The sequence below is a fragment of the Aythya ferina genome, assembly GCF_964211825.1.
Source record: "Aythya ferina genome assembly, chromosome: 4".
Lineage (NCBI taxonomy): Eukaryota > Metazoa > Chordata > Aves > Anseriformes > Anatidae > Aythya > Aythya ferina.
Genome location: NC_140300.1, coordinates 49,873,153 through 49,891,533, shown reverse-complemented (window position 1 = coordinate 49,891,533; position 18,381 = coordinate 49,873,153). Strand labels below are relative to the sequence as shown.

General features: G+C 35.9%; 1 protein-coding gene across 5 annotated transcripts in view; it reads right to left on the bottom strand.

Annotated features, from left to right (window-relative positions):
- TLL1 (tolloid like 1) overlaps positions 1 to 18,381 on the bottom strand; it is a 182,537-nt gene that overhangs the window by 54,717 nt on the left and 109,439 nt on the right. For 2 of the 5 annotated variants that reach the window (XM_084518162.1, XM_084518161.1), the window contains 6 exons: positions 13,990 to 14,092; positions 12,568 to 12,684; positions 11,408 to 11,553; positions 5,597 to 5,792; positions 4,557 to 4,682; positions 1,444 to 1,604 (listed from right to left, as the gene is read on the bottom strand). In XM_084518162.1, coding sequence (XP_084374288.1) covers positions 1,444 to 1,604; positions 4,557 to 4,682; positions 5,597 to 5,792; positions 11,408 to 11,553; positions 12,568 to 12,684; positions 13,990 to 14,092 — 849 coding nt within the window. Of the gene's footprint in view, positions 1 to 1,443; positions 1,605 to 4,556; positions 4,683 to 5,590; positions 5,793 to 11,407; positions 11,554 to 12,567; positions 12,685 to 13,989; positions 14,093 to 18,381 lie in introns of those variants that run through there. The other 3 variants (XM_084518165.1, XM_084518164.1, XM_084518163.1) reach the window with 2 other exon arrangements.

Genomic DNA, 18,381 nt, shown 5'->3' with positions numbered 1-18,381 from the left:
AAAATTGTGAAATGTAAATGTAAAATATTAAAGTTTCAGTATTAGAAAAGATTTTAAACTTGGCACTACATGGAGCTCCTAAAACAACAACAAAATTAGAGCATTTGCTAAATGTATACAGACAGACATTACGTCTGCACTCAGAAAATACATTAGAATGTCCCAGATATGATATGTTTCTTCTGATTTCCACAGGTACCTTTCTTAGTACTAGCATTTAATCTTATATAGTCTAAACGGGCTTTGTAGCATTGGAGAGGGTCAAAACAAATCTCTAGACATTGGAAAACATCTATGTACATATTTTTCAAATCTGCAAAAGTTGCATGTCTTTCATGACCTTAGAAAATTGATATAACTTCCTTATACCTCAGGTACCTTACTTGCAAATCTGTCTTATGTACCAAGAAAGTGCATAAAACATGTTTTATGAGTGTAGCAAAGGAACTTAATGGTATAACAGTCATGCCTATGAAGTAGAACAGAGGCTAAAAAGCTGATGTTGAAACTTGTGGTTTACCTATAGGCATCCATTAAGACCTCCAAGCTCCTCCTCCCCCCCCCCCCCCCCCCCCACACACACTGTGTTAGAGCTAGAGGGAGAAGACCTTCCCACAAGATGGGTTCTGTTCTGCCCTGCCCCTCTGACCCACCTGGGGACAACAAAACCCCCGGGACAGGACATGATGCAAGTACTCCCTGGGCTGTGCTGTTCAGTGGAGGCCACCTCCAGCAGGCATTGCATGCTCCTGGGCTCCACTGACAAGATGCTTGGAAAGAGAGTCAAGCTCAATGTTGGAAGCTGGAGCATAACCTGCTCCTAACAGAGCCTTTGGCAGAGGCATCACGGTTGTTTGGTGTTCTGTGCTACGTAATGTTTTCAAAGTACAAGTACTAAGACCCAATCCAGACTCACTTGGAGAAAAATGTCATTTTTCAAACAGCACTGTTACTCTATTATGCCTTATTTCTGGTACTGATCCTTTTAAAATATTCACCCTTGAAATGCTCCTAAGTGATTTAAATGTTCCCTGGCTCCATCACTAACCAAACCTTATGTGTATGCTTTGTAGTCAGTCTGTAAAGATGATTCGGTTTCTCCAGATTTTCTTGTCTTGAATTCTTTCCAATACGCCTGAGCCATTTGTTCTGTTTTACTTTGTTGATAAAAAGAAGTCAGCTGAGACTCAGCAGAGAACATTTCTTTTAAATTTCTTGTACAACATATACATTCAGATGATATGTAAAAAGAGAGCTATTCTCTCCATGTTTGTTTTGAAAGAACCCAGAAACAGTCCCAGAACGAAAACAAGAATATATATGGTTACTGTCAGCGTAAGAACAGTTAAGCAAAGGTTTTATAAGACAATATCTATTTTTGAACATTCATGAAACTGTCTAGTGTGCAACAGATTGTGCAGCTCTTTGTTCATGGTTACTCACTTCGTTCCCTTCTAACTCAAAAAACTCAAATTTCATTGAAATTCGGTATTGCGTCGGGGCAACCACCTGCCACACACAGTTTTTGTTTGGAGGATATTCTTTGGGCCACCCTGGTGTGGTTATAGTCCCATTTAGCTTTGTCAGAAGTCCTCCGCAAGCAGCTGTAAAATAAAAAGGGAGAGCATCATTTCTGGACTGAAACTGTGTTTTTTAATATATACAGAAGCACACTGAACAGATTCAGTCCTCTCAATACTTACACCACTGTAATACCCAGACATACTAATCAGAATCTTGTTTTATCATGCTTGGTGCAAACAAAGAGAAAGAGACAGCCCCTATCTCAAACAGCTTGCAGGTTTGTGGACAGAGATAAGTTTCAGGACTACACATGGTGTTATCATACTCATTCTTTTCCCTTCCCTCCAGAGACTCTGGTTATTTTCTCAGAGCCTTTCCCATGCAAGTCCTCTGACCTCACCACCCTCCCCAGGACCTTGATCATCCTTTCTCTGACAGACAGACTACTTAAGATGCACTTCACATTGCCTCAGCTTCTTTTTTTGATTATTGATCCAGAATCTGCCTTACCTGTCTCTGCTCATATATGTGCTCCCAATAACCTAATAGGTAGGGTCACTTCTTTGGGACAGCAGTCACATGGTGTTCAGATACAATTACTTTTGCTGAAGTACAGATGTTGAAATAACAGAGAAAATACCTATGTGGCATATATTGGGAAATAAGTCATCCCCATACAACAGGACAATAGTGTATTGTGTGTATGAATGCAGTTTCAGATAGCACAGGATAAATACATTAATATTTTCCATCTGAGAAAAAAAAATATCTTAAAAAAAAATAATAATAATAGGATTCACAGGAGTTCTCAGTCACATTCTTCTCCATTTGTACCATCACAGTATTGTGACAGCATTGGAAACCATCCACAAATCGCTTTGAGGAGCTGATGGGTGGCAGTTCCTCCTTCTTCCAACTGCTCTGTGCTAATGCTCAGTGCTTACTTGAACATACTGAAAACTGGCTATTCCCTTTTAGCCGATGGCCTCACATAACTACATTTGCACTAGCATGCCTGGAAAAACAATCCAGTTCCTGTGTCAGGGCACACTTGGGCTACCCGGATGCATATTACTCTTCCTCTGGGCACATTGCTTCCCATGTGGAAGACTTCTTGGTATACACATAAACGTCATCTGACCTTGGTTAGGAGAACTTAGACCTCAGTGTCAAAATAAACCTTGCACAGGTTTCAAGACTGCATTTGGATGACACAAATTGTACCCCAAAATGATCCAGTCTTGAGCAAGGATACATCTAACTACTAGTTTTCACTTTCTCATTGTTCAGCATCACTCCATTGTTCCTTGAGACAATATTGGGAAACATGGAAGTACTGGAAAACTCTTAAAACCCTCAAATATGCAGCAGGGGAGATTTGGATTAGACCAGCATGAAGCAATTTTCTGTGTATGTCAACACTGTAGCAAAGCACTGGGCAGAGTTTCTGAGCTGAAGGAATCCCTCAAATGGCCAAACTGTAATAAGGATGTAATGCTTACTGCACCAATGTAGTGATTTTAATTCAACCTTCTAGTGAGTGTCTATATACAGTGAGTAATACATCATGTGGAACAAACACATATACACTTCTAGGGAAAGCTCAGGGCTTTTGCTCCATACTGCACTGCACTATTTAGGATGACTTCTGCTTTTACCAGAGTTGCTTTCCTGTTTGCATGCTGAGAAGGTATTCATTCTCTCTTTATTGGAGGAGGAAGGAAGAGTTTTCTAAAAGACTGGGAATCTTCCCTAATGTTTGGACTCAGATCATCAGACAGCCAAAGCCAAGTTCCTTACATAAATCTGGATTGATGATCAGAGGTCCTATCTCTGTCTTCACAGCCCCCAATAGATTGACATTATTTTCTGCACATTGCCTAATATGTATGCAGACATCTTAATACACTAGACATTCTGAAATAACTTGTTTTTCTAATGTGCTCATTATAAATGTTGAATTTGAGGAGAAAAAAATAAAAAATAAAAAAAACAAGCTCAATGAGAGCTGCAGTGTAGCATGTCTGCAGTCAAGGACTCTCTTTACCTCACACGCAAAAAAATAAACAAACAAACAAAAACCGCAGAACCAAAAGAACAAAAAGTGCAAAGAAACAAGAAAAAACTACCCCCAAATTGTGACAAATCATCAGTGAAAGCCAGGGAATTGGAAAAATAAATAAATAAATAAAAAATAAAAAAGAGAGACCAGTGAGTCATATCTGAAGAAAGCCATAACAAAGACTGCTTCAATTTTCAAACTCCATTCACCGCTGAAATGCAAACAGATGAACTGAGATAAGAATCATTTGTGCTATCACTGAATTTGTTGGTGTTTATCAAACAATAATTGCTATGCAATGATCAAGTGCTTTTGCTTCTTTCCTTTGATATGAAATATGTATAGAATGCAAAAGCTTATCTCAGCCCAATCCTATGTTTATATAGACTTCCATTTATCAGATTTTTACGTCTACAGATGATTATTTGAGCAAGCTTCCCTCACCCCTAAAATGCAGAATTTGTTTCCAGCATTAAAAAAAAAAAAAAATTGTCTGACTGGGCTCACGGAAGAGTTCTCTAGTTTCAAATTGGAATAAAGAATCCTGCTAGAATAAAAGATCTACCACAAGCAAAGGTAGACAGTGAGATCATTAAAGTTCCTGACACTGAGGCAGAAGCACACAGCTCTGCTGATAAATCTCTCCTTGCATACAGAGGGAGACTTTATTTTCATGAGGATGAGTAATATAACATGTGGTTTGAGAAAGTACAAAGTTCTGCTTCACATCATTTCCAGTCAACAACCAGCAAAACCTGGAAAGTTAAATTGGTAGCAGACTTCAGATGGAGATGACAGCTGTGGACAGACATTGCCCCAGCATCACTGCTTCCAACGTAGTCCCGTTTTTCCAATCTTGCTTCACAGACCTCACATTGCTAGGGGTAGAGTGCACAAAAGGTGTGGTGTTTCGTCTGAGTCACCATAGCCTAGGACTGTTGAGACCTGATAACATAGCAATACACTGTACCTTCACAGCTCTTTTTGTCAGGACCAAGTTCATAGCCAGGATCACAGGCGCACTGGTAACTGCCCAGAGTATTTACACAACGCTGCTCACAGCCACCATTGTCAGGTTTGGCACATTCATCTTCCTCTGCCAAGACAGGGAAGAATGCAAAAATGTGTTAAATAATTACCTTCCTCAGCTGTAATTGCTGAATCAATATTAACCCAGAAAGCTGTATGCATGTCATTATAAGGTATATTACATAACACTGTGGATGCTGACTAGAGCATTTTCAAATTCTAAGGAGACCTGCAATGGAGAAAATAAAAATGTGTCTTTTTGTAAATTTGTTTTGTTTTGTATTTTGTTTCATAGCAATACTTACTGACAGCTGTGTTTATAATCATTTTGTGGGCAACATACAATAATTTAAGCAGCAGTTAATCTAAAGGTTGCATAAAGTATTGAAAGAAAGATTGAAAATCTGCAGCAGGGTCTCTTGAAGGGCACTTTATCTCCCACAGAATCAATTTGTGCATTATCCTGAACTCATACTCAAAAACAGATTAACAGAATCCTCAAATCCCAGGTTTTCATTCTACTGATATTAAAGTGAACAAGATGCATCAGGGGTGGGGGAGGGAAAGGAATATTGTATTATCTCTACTAGCTGTGAAATACCTATGTGATTCATTGTCAAATTATTCCTCAGATGGACTTTATATTTGATAACACAATTAGCCCAACAAACATACTTTACAAGACTATATATGTTTCAAAGGTGCTTCAAAACCAATCTGATTTTTTTAACCTGAAGAGAGCAGGTAGTTGGACTGAATATGGTCCTTCATTCTTTGGAGATCTTTTACAAGGAGACTGAAATACCTTTACCAACATTGTTTGACAAAATCATATGCCCAGGTAAAAAGTATGTTGAAGATAATAAAGAACTATTTTAAGTAAAAATAGGTTCAAAAATTTTCATATTCTATCATATTTTTTCTAGCACAAAAACAAATGATAAACAGTTCACATGTCCCAAAATATGCTTTAACATTTACCTTTAAAAAAGTTAGCTGCAAATCCTGCTTTGTTAACTGTTCCATCAGAAACAAACTTCATCCACAGGGTATTAGAGGTAGATCTAATGTCTTCTGGCTTGTCATAGCCACAAAAGTGACCAATCAAAGGACTGTTTTCATTCATTCCATCTCGAATTTCCAAGTAGTCATATGCACAGTTGTCATGTCTTTCAATCTGTAAAAAATTATTTTAAACGACATATATGAACTTGACCATTAATATCAAATAACAGTCAGATAATAAACAGAATAAAAAAAAATAAAAATTAAAGTTGGGGTTCTGTTTAGCATTCAGGCATAAGGAAGGTGAGGAAAAGAAGCAGCATCACTAGATCATTTATAATTCCTCTCTCTATATACTTTTATATATATATACATATATATGTAAGTAGAATAACTTGAGATCTTTACACAAGATACAACATTCTAAATGGGAAAAAGTAACTAGCAAAGTGAAGATTGCCTCTAAGCTTCCCAGTGTTCTGTCAAATTCCTGCTCTGAGTTCAAGTAAATTTCTCTTTTCTCATGTACACTTATATTCAAGTATAAAAAATTAATAGTTGAATGACTAAACAGGTCAGAAATTCTATTTGGTTTTGAACTATTGAAAAGCTCAATATGAGTAAGATTCTTAGACATAATCAACCTGTATTATTTCAGGTGTAGATCTTTTTTTTTTTTTTTTTTACTTTATTCTTAACACAGTGAAAAATTTTGCATTTGCCAGTATCCATAGATGTTTCAGAGTAACTGAAAAAAAAAAAAAGTCTTCATACAGAGCATGAAGAGTTTGGGGCATCTGGAACCCAAAAAAATTAGACCCAAACACACTTCTAAAATTATCAGCTACTAAGCAGACAACAGAACATATGAAAAAAAAATCATTATTCTGCAGATGATATGTCTAGTTTCCTTTGCATGACTGCTGATTTCAGGTGTCTTCCGACTTTTTGGGTCAGTGAGTGAATCTATGTCATATTGTCAGAGAAACATACTGAAACTAGGGCAACTAAAAATGTGCCTCTTATTTAAACAACCTTCCAGATGTCTACTTGGGGTAGCAAGCGGTATGCTCTTTACATAATAGTATTTGCGAAGTCAGTCAAAGCAGGAATTGCACCAAATCAGGGGCAGACTGAATGGGATTCTATCTGGAGCCTAGATAATTATTATGCCTGTCTTTATGACTGAACATTATTCTCAACAGAATAATAAAAATATATTAAAAAATATTGATCTGGGTCATTTTTCTGTAGGATTACTTCATGCTACTCAAGAAATATAGCACCTTAGCTATGAAAGAATTATCTAAATCCAAGAACTCAAAACTAAATCCTCTAAGAAAACAATTGTTCAACTAAATGTCTGAATTGTGGGATAGGCTGGGGAGGAGGAGGACAACAGTCAGGGAGAAGGAGTTGGAGAAGACTCAGATTCAACACAGCCCATCCATACTCTGTTAAAATCTCAATCAAATCAAAACTATACCAAAACCCACAAAAATCCACATCTCATCTTCTGACAAAACTTTACTTGCATGGAAACTACGCAGTTAGTACAAGCAGCTACTGACACTCTGCTCTGGTTGCACATTATGATCACCACTAATCTCAGTAACCACCACAGACTAAGGAGCTTTCATTTAGCACATTAGGAATTCTGCTTCCTTTATATAAGAAGGAAATCTAGGGGGAGGGGCTGTTTGATTTTATTTCATTTTAATGCTATCAACATATGGCACTTACACAAAAAATTTCTCTGTCTTCTTTCCAACTCTCTGATTCTTTGAGTATTTACATACATAATTTTCTCCCACTCATTTCTCTGGCACAATCCATATTGCCGTTTACTGTAATTGCTTAACTGTCTGCTAAGGAATTACTTTGGACCAGAGTTAGGGAAATGAGAGGAAAGTCACGAAGGTCTGGGGTGCAACTACCTCTTACTAACTTCAGTGGCAACTGCATGTTTGCAACTAATGTGGTTAGGCATGTGTCTACCTGAGCACTGGTAAGTGATCTATACTGTAATGCTGATTCAAAATTTTCATTAATCTTAATAAAGGCATGACATCATATTCCAACATGCCTTGTTATCTCAGAAAAATCATATTGCACTCTGATGTAGAAAGAATTGACCTGGCCCAAAGCCCATGAAAATCAAAGGACGAATTGTGTACTTTCCCCCACATGCATCTGTGGTCTTTTCATGACTCAAGACTTTTAATTAACATCTGTTTTTTTCCATGTTTCCATGTTTTCTATATTTTCCATATTCTATGGGGCAGTATGGAAATTATTATTTTTTAAAGGCTATGTGCAGCTCTGAGTTACATGTACCAAATTCCCACTGAGGTGAAATGTTGGTTCTCACTCCTTATTTTTGGCAGAAGAAAACTGCTAAAAATCCATTTTGCATAACAGTGAATTACTAAACTTCCTGAGACCATAAAAATTAACCAACATACAAAGTGATATTGATTTCCAATAAAGCAATTCAAAATGGTTGCCATTCTACCATAAATATTTATTTTCAGTGTACTACTATTACAAGTGATGCCATTATTATTACCAATATTAATATTAATATATTAAAGATATTAATATATCAAAAGATATTAATATATTAATATATTAAAAGATAAATATATTAATATATTTTATATATTAATAAAATATTAATATATTAATACATTAAAAGATAAAATAGTTACACGTATACATAAACAAACAGGTAAGTATTGTGTTTCTGAGAAGTAATAACTGGTTTTAAGGCCCTTGGTAACCAAAAAAAAAAAAAAAAAAGAAAACTTTAAAATGTGCTTTACTTATGTGAACTTCAGGTTTTAGGATATTGTGGTACTGTCATCTGGGAACATTGCCTCAAAGTTCTGTTACACTTGCAGTAATTTCTTATTCACCCTATTACAAGGATAGATTGCAAGACAAGGATAGTAAAAACTTATTTACTGTAGTAGTAACATTTCACAAGTTTGAAATTTCATATGGATGAGAAGAAACTAAAACGTTAGCAAAAGCAAGATCAAAAAACAAACAAACAAACATAAACAAACAGAATTTACAGGGAAAAAAAATACATTTCTTTAAGGAGAATGAAAGGTACCATTGGATCTGAAGAGTTTGGAAGAAACCCAGAATTTGAATGGCATGAGTAAATTAAGTTGAAAAAATACTGGAATTCCTAAGACAGGTACATAAGCACAAGAAAACACTAAGAAATCGCCTGGTTAAATGGAAAGCCAGCTACTTTCTCAACATTAATTTGTACAAGAAAAGAAAAATTCTTGCACTTAGTTCCAGTTTTGAACTATGACTTTAGACTAAAATGTAATTCATAAAAATTCTAGACTACATTTCTTTTATAGTTCCTTGGACAGAAAAGAAAAAATTAAAACAGCAAAAGATTTTATCAAAATACAAAGATTTGAGAAGCTAATCCAAGAGCAATCGCATTTCAGGAGAAATCTTTCAGTTGCTTTTTGTTACTGTTAATTTATCTGTTGATAGAGTTACATTCCAGTTCAGGTATGCATATCTGACTCAGGTGGTAGACTTTAGTCAGAAAAGGTGGGGATATATCCCTAATGGAACCCTTACCACCAGGAGATTAATATGGCACAAACCTACAAGTCTGGATTGCCCTCACTGGTGAAACTGCCTTCCAACACAGGACCATAAAAAAAATAAATAAACTCAAGGACCACTGGTTTTCAAAGAGCATTAGTTCTTTAAGATTAATAAAGGTAGCTATAACATTATAGTATGTAGGTATCTTTGAGTATTAATAAAGAGTATTAATAATGGTAACTATAATGATGAAGCAAAAAACAATGGAGTTACAATGGACTCTGCATCTGTGCTAACATCTAGGTACTGGAAAAATATAGCTCTCCGCCAGGAAGCCAAGTAAGTAAGAGTAATCCCACACCCAGTGGAAAACGCATTGCCCACCACAGGCAAAACAGGATGACTCATTGATGCAGTTTGGAATTCTCATCTTCCTCTGTGCTTTCACTTCAGAATGGAGGTTATTTATACAGTTATTTTTTCTAGCATTATGTATGGATAATGAGAATTCCTCATACTTAACTGTACCTTTCAAAGGACAGAGAAGTAATTTTCTCACAAACACACTGCAATAACTCTTTGGCCTGACATTTACTTTTTTTGATCTAAGCTGGCATGAAGAACTGTGATTTTCAAACATCTTTTTGTTTTACTAGGCAGCACACCAAGGATTGAGTCCAGAGTGGGACTTAGTACCAAAACACAGAACACCTACGTTCGAGCACTTGGACCTGAAATGGAAATCAGCCCCAAAGGTGAATGTCTAGGCAGGGCACTTCGTTGCAACTTCCAAAACAGCTCTCATTCTCAGCAGACCTCTGCAGACCAGCCAATAAGAAATGCAGCAAAGAGATGTAAGAGAAGTCTTGTATCTTTCTGGGGTACCTTATTTGATTCTCAATAGCATCTTGCCACTCTGGATTCACAGCTCAGACTCTCCCTTGAGAAGTGTGTGCCTTTCAAGTTCCTGCTGTTAGAGACTTTTTTTTTTTTTTTCCTGTTAAAAACATATATAGCACTAAAACCCTTTTTGCTTGACACCACCACCCAACAATACTGCCGTTTTTAGGAGGTGTCAGTCCACGTTTCACCTCTAGAGAGCGCCATTACACTAAACAGCCTGCAAAAGAACTGGAAGATAACATTTCTTCCAATAGCCTTAACCACTACTAAAATCGTGCTCTCATTTTCTCTGTACAGATGAAACTGAACCAGGGTCATGTATCATGCACACAGACCATCTCTGAGTATCTCCATGGTAGTCAAATACTATGGCAAGTCTCCTATGGAGGTTCATAGAGCCATTTCTCTTGAGATCACACTAAAAAATACTGAGCAACTATGGCAGACTAGAAAATCTCTGTATCTAGTCAGTAAGTTATACAAAGTTACTGCTTAAAGAGAGAGACTAACATACTGTGTTAAGTAACCTTGAGCCAGGCGAAGCAGTCTAAATAGCATCTGAAAGGCTCTTGGTGGGGAGAGCTCATCTTGTCTGCACTAGACCAGATTCCAAGTATATTACTAAATTTATCTACAAACTTCAAGTCGGTCTATAATGTATGTATATATAACATGTATGAAACATTGTTTTTTCTTTCTTATAGAAAAGTTTACCACTGTTTAGCAATGTTTACATAGAAAGATGTATGATAATGACACACAGATATGACTCACCACAGATTTTTTTTCTGCCCCTTCTAAGTATATGTTTGTAAACTGAGTTTAGTGAGGCCTTATTTATATATATATATATATTTTTTTTTTCTGTATTTATATATATATATATGCTTTTTTTTTTTTTTTTTCAAAAAAAAAAAAAAAAAAAAGCCAAACACCACAGGGTTTTGTTTCCAGATGGACATTCCTCTTTAATGATAAGATTCAGTTAAGGCACAAAATCCTGGTTATTTAACAGAATATTAAAGCAGCCTTACTGAACTGGATTATGTATTTGTTAAACTGCAACAATTGCCAGAACTTTAAACATTCCAACTCAAATAACACAGATAATATATAAACCTTTAATCTTCTTGAAAATTTCTGCAAAAACCAAGGTCTCATGGAGAGAAGAATTGGATTCTGTAGATTATTTTTGCTAGAGAATTAATAAATTCCTTCACAGGTTTAATGAGGATTTCCCTTAAATGTCATTGTTAATCATTCACTAGACACTTTTCTGAATTTGGTCAAAAACTTTACCTCAAATGCTTGAAATGTTAATCCTACATTGTAATTTTCAGACACTGTTATTTTCCACACGCATTCCTTCATTGGTCTGTAGTCATCAGGATAATTGGGAGACTGGATCTGGCCTTCATTTTTGTGGATTTCACCTCCACAGATAGCTGGCAAAAACATAAAAGTCTAAGTACATTTACAATAATGATATTTACTGTCCCCCATGCCCAAACTGACATCTTTATGCCCTTCTTTTTAAAATTAATGAGAAGATTATTCTAGAAAATACTTAGAAAGTCTACCAAGGACAAATTATTGAAATCATGATTGATTTAGACCACTATACATATTTCTGTTAGTCAATGTAATGCATTTCTAATAGTGCTAAGCATTTTATAATGTTGTAGAAGACTGAAATCACTGATGACCTGAATTTATGTTTTACAGAACATATTTAAATGGTCAAAATAGTTCTTAGTTCACCTTTTTAAAATATTTAATATAAATATTTCTTCATTATTTACCAACCTTCAGAAAGAGAAAAATAAGAGGAAAACCTTACATTCTATAATGATCTATATATTTTGTTCTACAGTTTAACACTTCAGGCTTACACTTAATATGAAAAAACAGCTAATATAAGTAAGAAATATTTTCAGTAAAAGTAAATGCATTTTTTTCCCAGGATTCTTACTAATAATTATGTAAAGAACTGTAAGTAGCAATTAAATCATCCAGTTCAATATTTAAGAAAACAAGCTCTATTTTAGTTTGAACAGGTGAACGTAGACTTCCTTATATACTCAGAGTAGGGGAATATCTCTTTATTAAGTAATCCTAAAGCATATGGAAAACTTTAGTCAGATTTTCTGAAGAATGAACAGAAAGTATTCAAAGAATTATTTCCACACACGAAGCACAACATGCACATTTAGTTAATGAAAGAACAGGCAAAAACATTATGAATAATATCAGTGGTGTCCCTAGAAAAGAGGTCATCTGAAATCTGATCACATGAAGTTTCAAAATGTATCTATTAAGCTGACATCTTTTAGTCTCTTTTAGTCATAAAATAGCAATTTCATTTTCTTATATATACACAGCTATATATAGTCAGAAATATATTCATTGGTATCTGATTAAGATTTTTCATCCAGAACTAACAGCACTAATCAACCAACCTTCATAAACTGCTGCAAAACCTTTTCCAACCCAGTTGCTGCTGCTGCGGAACTCGATCCACATCCTGCTGTCAGAGGACGCAAGGACTTCTGGCAGTTTGTCACCACAAAACCTGCCTAAAAACATGCAACCAGTGACTGCATTTTCTGCCGCCTCTGAAGCCAAACGCTGCAAACATTTACACATGTGTTTAACATTATAGACAGAAGTAGCATAACCAGCTCAGTGGAACTATTCACATGCTTATGGTGGAGCACGTGTTTCTGCAGATTGGGACCTAAATACACAAAGATTTTATTATAAAGCTTTTCATTGCTGTCAGGCTAACAAGTCAAACTGTAACATCTTGGGGGAATTAAGTTGAGAAATTATTGATATAGAATGTTTCTATGCATACAAACCAAGGCATTTTGGGAGGGTAAAATGAGTACTAATCTTAATAGATGAACATAATCCGTGTCACAGTAATACTGCTCATCATGTCTAAGGACCAAAGAGATTTAAAAACTAACATCCAAATGACCCTGTACTATGTTATCCTTTTAAATTCATCCTAGGTAGGTGAAAATTTCATTTGTTTAGGAGACACAGAAGGGAACAAGATGAAAGAGCATTTACTGTTTGGTCTTAATTGTTTCCTCTTTTCTTTTCAAGAAAACAGGCATTACTGTTAAAAAGCTGTCCCCTGTATCTATTTCCCTTTTATCTCTTTTTGATTGTTTTTAAATTGTGGCCATTAAAATGCTAATTATTTTTAGTCTATCTTCTAAAAACAACCACAAAACTGGCCTAAGAGGTTGGAGACTTTCATGTTTCCAATGGTCTGAAATTCCCAGTTAAAACTGTAGAAGACCACGGGTTGTCAAACTTAACCTGGTGTTATTCAACTGGTGTTACTTATTTTAAGACTGTGGAACTAACAAGGAAAGGTTGAGTTCAGAACAGCAGAAAAGTTACCCTTCCTTGACACTTTAAAAATAAAGGCTTTAAAAATAAAGCCTTAAAAATAAAGGCTATGCTATTTTAAGTCATATTGCCAAGGCAAAAGGACTAGTACAAAACATGCACCTGTACTATTACCTGTACAGGTCGCATATACAGAAATCACCTGTGGAAACTTCATATTTTAACACCCATAAGCAAAGCAAAAAGTTGCACGTTTTGTAGTTTCTTTCCCCACATGAAACTGAACAACAGCTAGCTGCAATGAAAGGGTGGGCTCAGGTTTGAAGTTAAATGAACAACTTATTTGAGACCATTTCATTTTTTTGTTGTTGTTGTTTTCCCACCTTAGTTTAGATACATTCTAGACACCTAAAAAAAAAAAGTAAGAGTATTGTGTGTACAATAGCAAGCTAGAAGTCCACTGAACTGATTGAGCCATGTAACTATGGACAGAGCAACACTGGACAATTGCATACCAAGCAGAGGTGATTTTCTCCAGTAGCCATCTCTTACTTCAATATAGTCATACCAACAGAGACTGCTCTTGTACAGGTCCATTGTAGTGAAGTTTAAAACAATCTGCAATCAGAAGAAATCACATATGATTCTTACCAGAAAATGATCTCAACAGCATTCTGCAGAACAGAAGCCAGTGGTCACCCATAAAAGGATCCCAATTGCTTAGATAATTAACTTCAATTAATTTTTTATACTAAGCAAAAGTTGCATGGGACTATTAAAAGGTTGTTGTTTTTAATTTATTCTTACATAGTCAAGAAGATCCAAGACACATATTTAGTTGCTTACAAGGAGATTTTCACTGAGAAATACAAATTCAAGAATGCTCATATGGTAAAATAATGTGCTGATCTCGTTTTAACTATGTTATTTGATAATTCTCCTGCCAATTCTTCTTCCATTCCATTCTGTGACTATAAGCAGCACTGACAGCTGTAAAAAAGAATTGTTTTTGTTTGTGTTTCCATTCAACTACTGTTTTGACAAGATAATTTACTTTCAAAGAAGTTATATATTGACAATGGTGGACCATTATACTGAAAACAGTATCATTAAAAGAAATGACACAAGTTCCTTTTTCACACAGATGTAATGAAAAGCTTTATATGTATATTTTTTATAAATAAAGCTTTTTAATAAAAAAGTTTTTTGATAAAGCCTTTTATACAGAAATCTCAGTTTTCTGCATTGCTGGAACTTAGACTCCTGATTTCACTGGGCACATCTGTAAATAGGCATATTTTCAATACATAATATCAGGGGTACTGTAGACCACCACATTATCCCACTTTGGTTTAGAAATACTAATCTTAACCTGCCATAAACTTACACTTTTAACAGAGAAATAGATTATACTGATTGTAGGTTCACAGTAGCTACAGGCTGGACCCTGACTGACTGGGACAGTCTTAGTGTTATGCCCTGTAATTTTAGGGACGAGTCAAAACATGAAGATTAAGACTCATTCATATTTTGTATTATAAAATCTCTTTGAATTCATTTCCTTTAGTTGGATTTAAGCATATCTGAAAAATAATGCATCTTCTCCCAAATCAGTTCCTCAGTGTAGATTAATAAGTATTTCAGACTAACTATAAAAAATTTCCTTATTTACATATAAGCATTAAGTGGTAATATTTTTAGCTCTGATCCTAGGAACTCACAACTAAAACCTGCTATTACAAAGCAAACAGAAATTGCTGCATAGTAGCAAATACCTCGTAGTGCAAAAATATAACTCCATGGAGCTTTTTGTGTCAGTTGAAAGGAGAAGAATTTACCCCTAGTCCCACTGCAAGGAGTAACGCTACTAACTACTACTACTACTTAGTAACACTACTAACTGGAAAAATGGGCCAGACAGTCATGCGGGATGACTTCCACCTTTTCTGAAGGCACCACAAGTCTCTCCAAAGACAATGATGTGTTACAATAGTAAACCAGAAAGGCAGAACTTTTTCATAATGTTACATTTTCAAAAGAAAAACAGCTATTGGAAGAAGCTAATTTAAAGCTCCCATAAAGCCCTTAACATTAGGCTAGCAGAAATTTTGATTTCACTTACTTTTCACCAAAAAAAAAAAAAAAAAAAAAAAAAAAAAAAAAAAAAAGTACACACACACAATTATATTCTCAAAACCCTCTGTTGTGTTCATTGGAGAATGGGAAAATTTCTATCTTGAAGGCTGTATTGTATCTTACCCCACCACCTAGTGCTGGCAACCTACTGATGGGTGAAAAATCAAGCTCATGGGTATGAAAAGCGATGTAGCTTTCACCTTTACTAATTTGATGTCATTGGAAACAGAAAACATCTGTGAAGCTGCAAATAAAACCCAATAGCCAGAAATCCTGTACAGCAAGGTATATTAATGCTGGCAGCCACAGCTTTGTGGGATGAAGGTATGAGCCACAAAACATGCCAAGGACCATCAGGACAGCACTGAATAAACAGATACCTGTTCTGATGTTTAAGTAAGGCCAAACATTTACACCCACAAGCTGCTACCACATCCACAAAACTTCCATAAGTGTTGCTGAAACCACAGTCTGTCTCTAGCACTGTGTTCTTCATGGGAACATCCTGCAAGCAGCTTTGGAACATTTTCAGTGAAGCAGATGCAAAAAAATTGCCTGTTCTCTCTGTCTTTGGGCCCCTCCCTTATATCACTTTAGGGCCACAGAGGGAGGTAGTAATTTAGTCTCAGATATGTATGCAGAGAATGTACACTTTGATGTTAGTTTGATGCTTTGGAAACTCCTCAATATTTAAATAATATTAACTCATGTCCACAACTGCTATTAGCACTGTGGATCATAATGACCCATAACATTGAAAGTCATCAAATTATATTGATGATCAAATTATATATCAGGCTTATGTCCTGAGCTGCAAGACAAGAACAGACTGATATGAAATCAGATAATTTCTATGTAACTCCTACTCTTTGTTGCAATAATAATTACAATAGAAATGAACATATTTTGATGAAAGCATATGCATTCCTTACGCTGACAAGTTTGCGGGAATACATATTCAAATATTTTGAGCTATTTTTCCATATCCATATTTTACCTGGCCTTGAGTATAGATTCCATTTCCCTGAACTTTGAAAAACAGCTAATAAAGTCCTAAAAAAAAAAAAAAAAAAAAAAAAAAAAAAAAAATCAAATAAAAGTATTATGTAGACAGTGGATGTGCTCTTAAGCATGGAATTAAAGGAGAATGAAATGCTCTCATTTAATCATTCAGTGAATGAGAAGAGTTACAGTTTTCTTATAGAAAATACATCAAACAAATCAGTGCCATTAAGAGCTGGAGCATGTAGGGAACTGCGGTGGAGCAAGAAGGGAGTGTTGTAGGGTTTTTTGGTTGTTTGTTCATGTTTTTAATGAAAGCCAGTCCAGAAATCCAGACGGTCCACTGTTTAACTCCAAGGATTTGAACTAACTAACCTCTGGGACATCCAAGATTTGATTCTCAGCCTCCTGCATCTTTGCAAGTTCTGTGGGCTAGACTTTATGACTGGTTTCCCATTTCAGATGTAGCAATTCAGGTTAAATAGAATGAATTTCAACTGCAGAGGGACAATTCAGATGATTCAAGTAAGCACAACACACACTCTGGATGCACTCTCAACAGAACAAGCTAGTGTTGGTAGAAACCTGGGTTTCTACCTAACAGCCTCATCTATCAGCCTCTACCTATCAGCCTTCAATCTATTATGCAATATCTCTCTTTGTATGGTTCTCATTTTGTTTCCCCTTTTTACTAGGTTTTCACTAGGCCCTTGCTGGGGAATTATTTTTTTATTATTATTTTTTTATTTTTATTTTGCAAAATAGGAATACTGTTTCCTTTCTAGTATTACTGAGAAATTTGACATAAATCATTCAATGTTGTAATATTCAGTTTCTAGATTATTGTGCTGTAGGCCCAAAAAAGGCATGTGTCAAAGCAGTAGTTGACACTCTCAGCTGGCATTTACTAGGCTGCCCTTAGCAGTCTACTTGTCCTCTACTGCCCTTAGCAGTCTACTCATCCTTTTCCATCCATGTCAACCTCATCTCAGCCATGCAGGCAGAGGGGTTCTCAAAGGGGAGGATTTTTCTCTACTCAGATGAGATGCAGACAGCTGGATGAAGGTCAGGCTACCTTCCATGTCTGCTTAAGCTAACTCAGCTGGCTCTGTTGGAAGCAGGTTATGGAAGCCACATCCTATGCCCTCTCCATGGTTCAGCTGTTTACAGCCTTGAGGTCTCTCATGAGTCTAGCCACAAGTTTTCAATTTTGCAGGACACAGCTGAAACATCAGATTTCTTTGTTTTCTGTTTGCAAATTTGCCTTTCTCCAAACCTTAGTCACCAGGACAGAAAAGGGAAAAGGATTGTGTTACTTAGGTGTGATCATGTCACGATCCCAAAGGGCTGCTATCTAAATGGAAACCATTAAAATGTAATAAGCCTCCTTAATGGTCCCTGTCTTTGAAACTATATGAAATAACCTTCACAGCCTGACTCTGACTTGCCAAGGTATTTGATGATACAGCAATTCCTTAACATTGACTAGTATTCAAGAGCATAACCCCATATGCAGAACCCCCAGTCTGTCACAGCATGATTTTTGGTTGGCAAGAATAAAAATATATAAGATTCTTTCTGCAATTCTGCAAAGTATTAAGGACAGATAGAGACAGGGCAGAGCTTGTTCAAGGGGACAACGTGGCTGAAACTCTTCATAGGAAAAAACAATCAATGGATGTTTGTCAGTGCAATTCAAGAATTATTGATTACACAGCAGTTTCAATTGTGCTACTGCAGCTTTAGAATATATCATACTGCCCAGCACC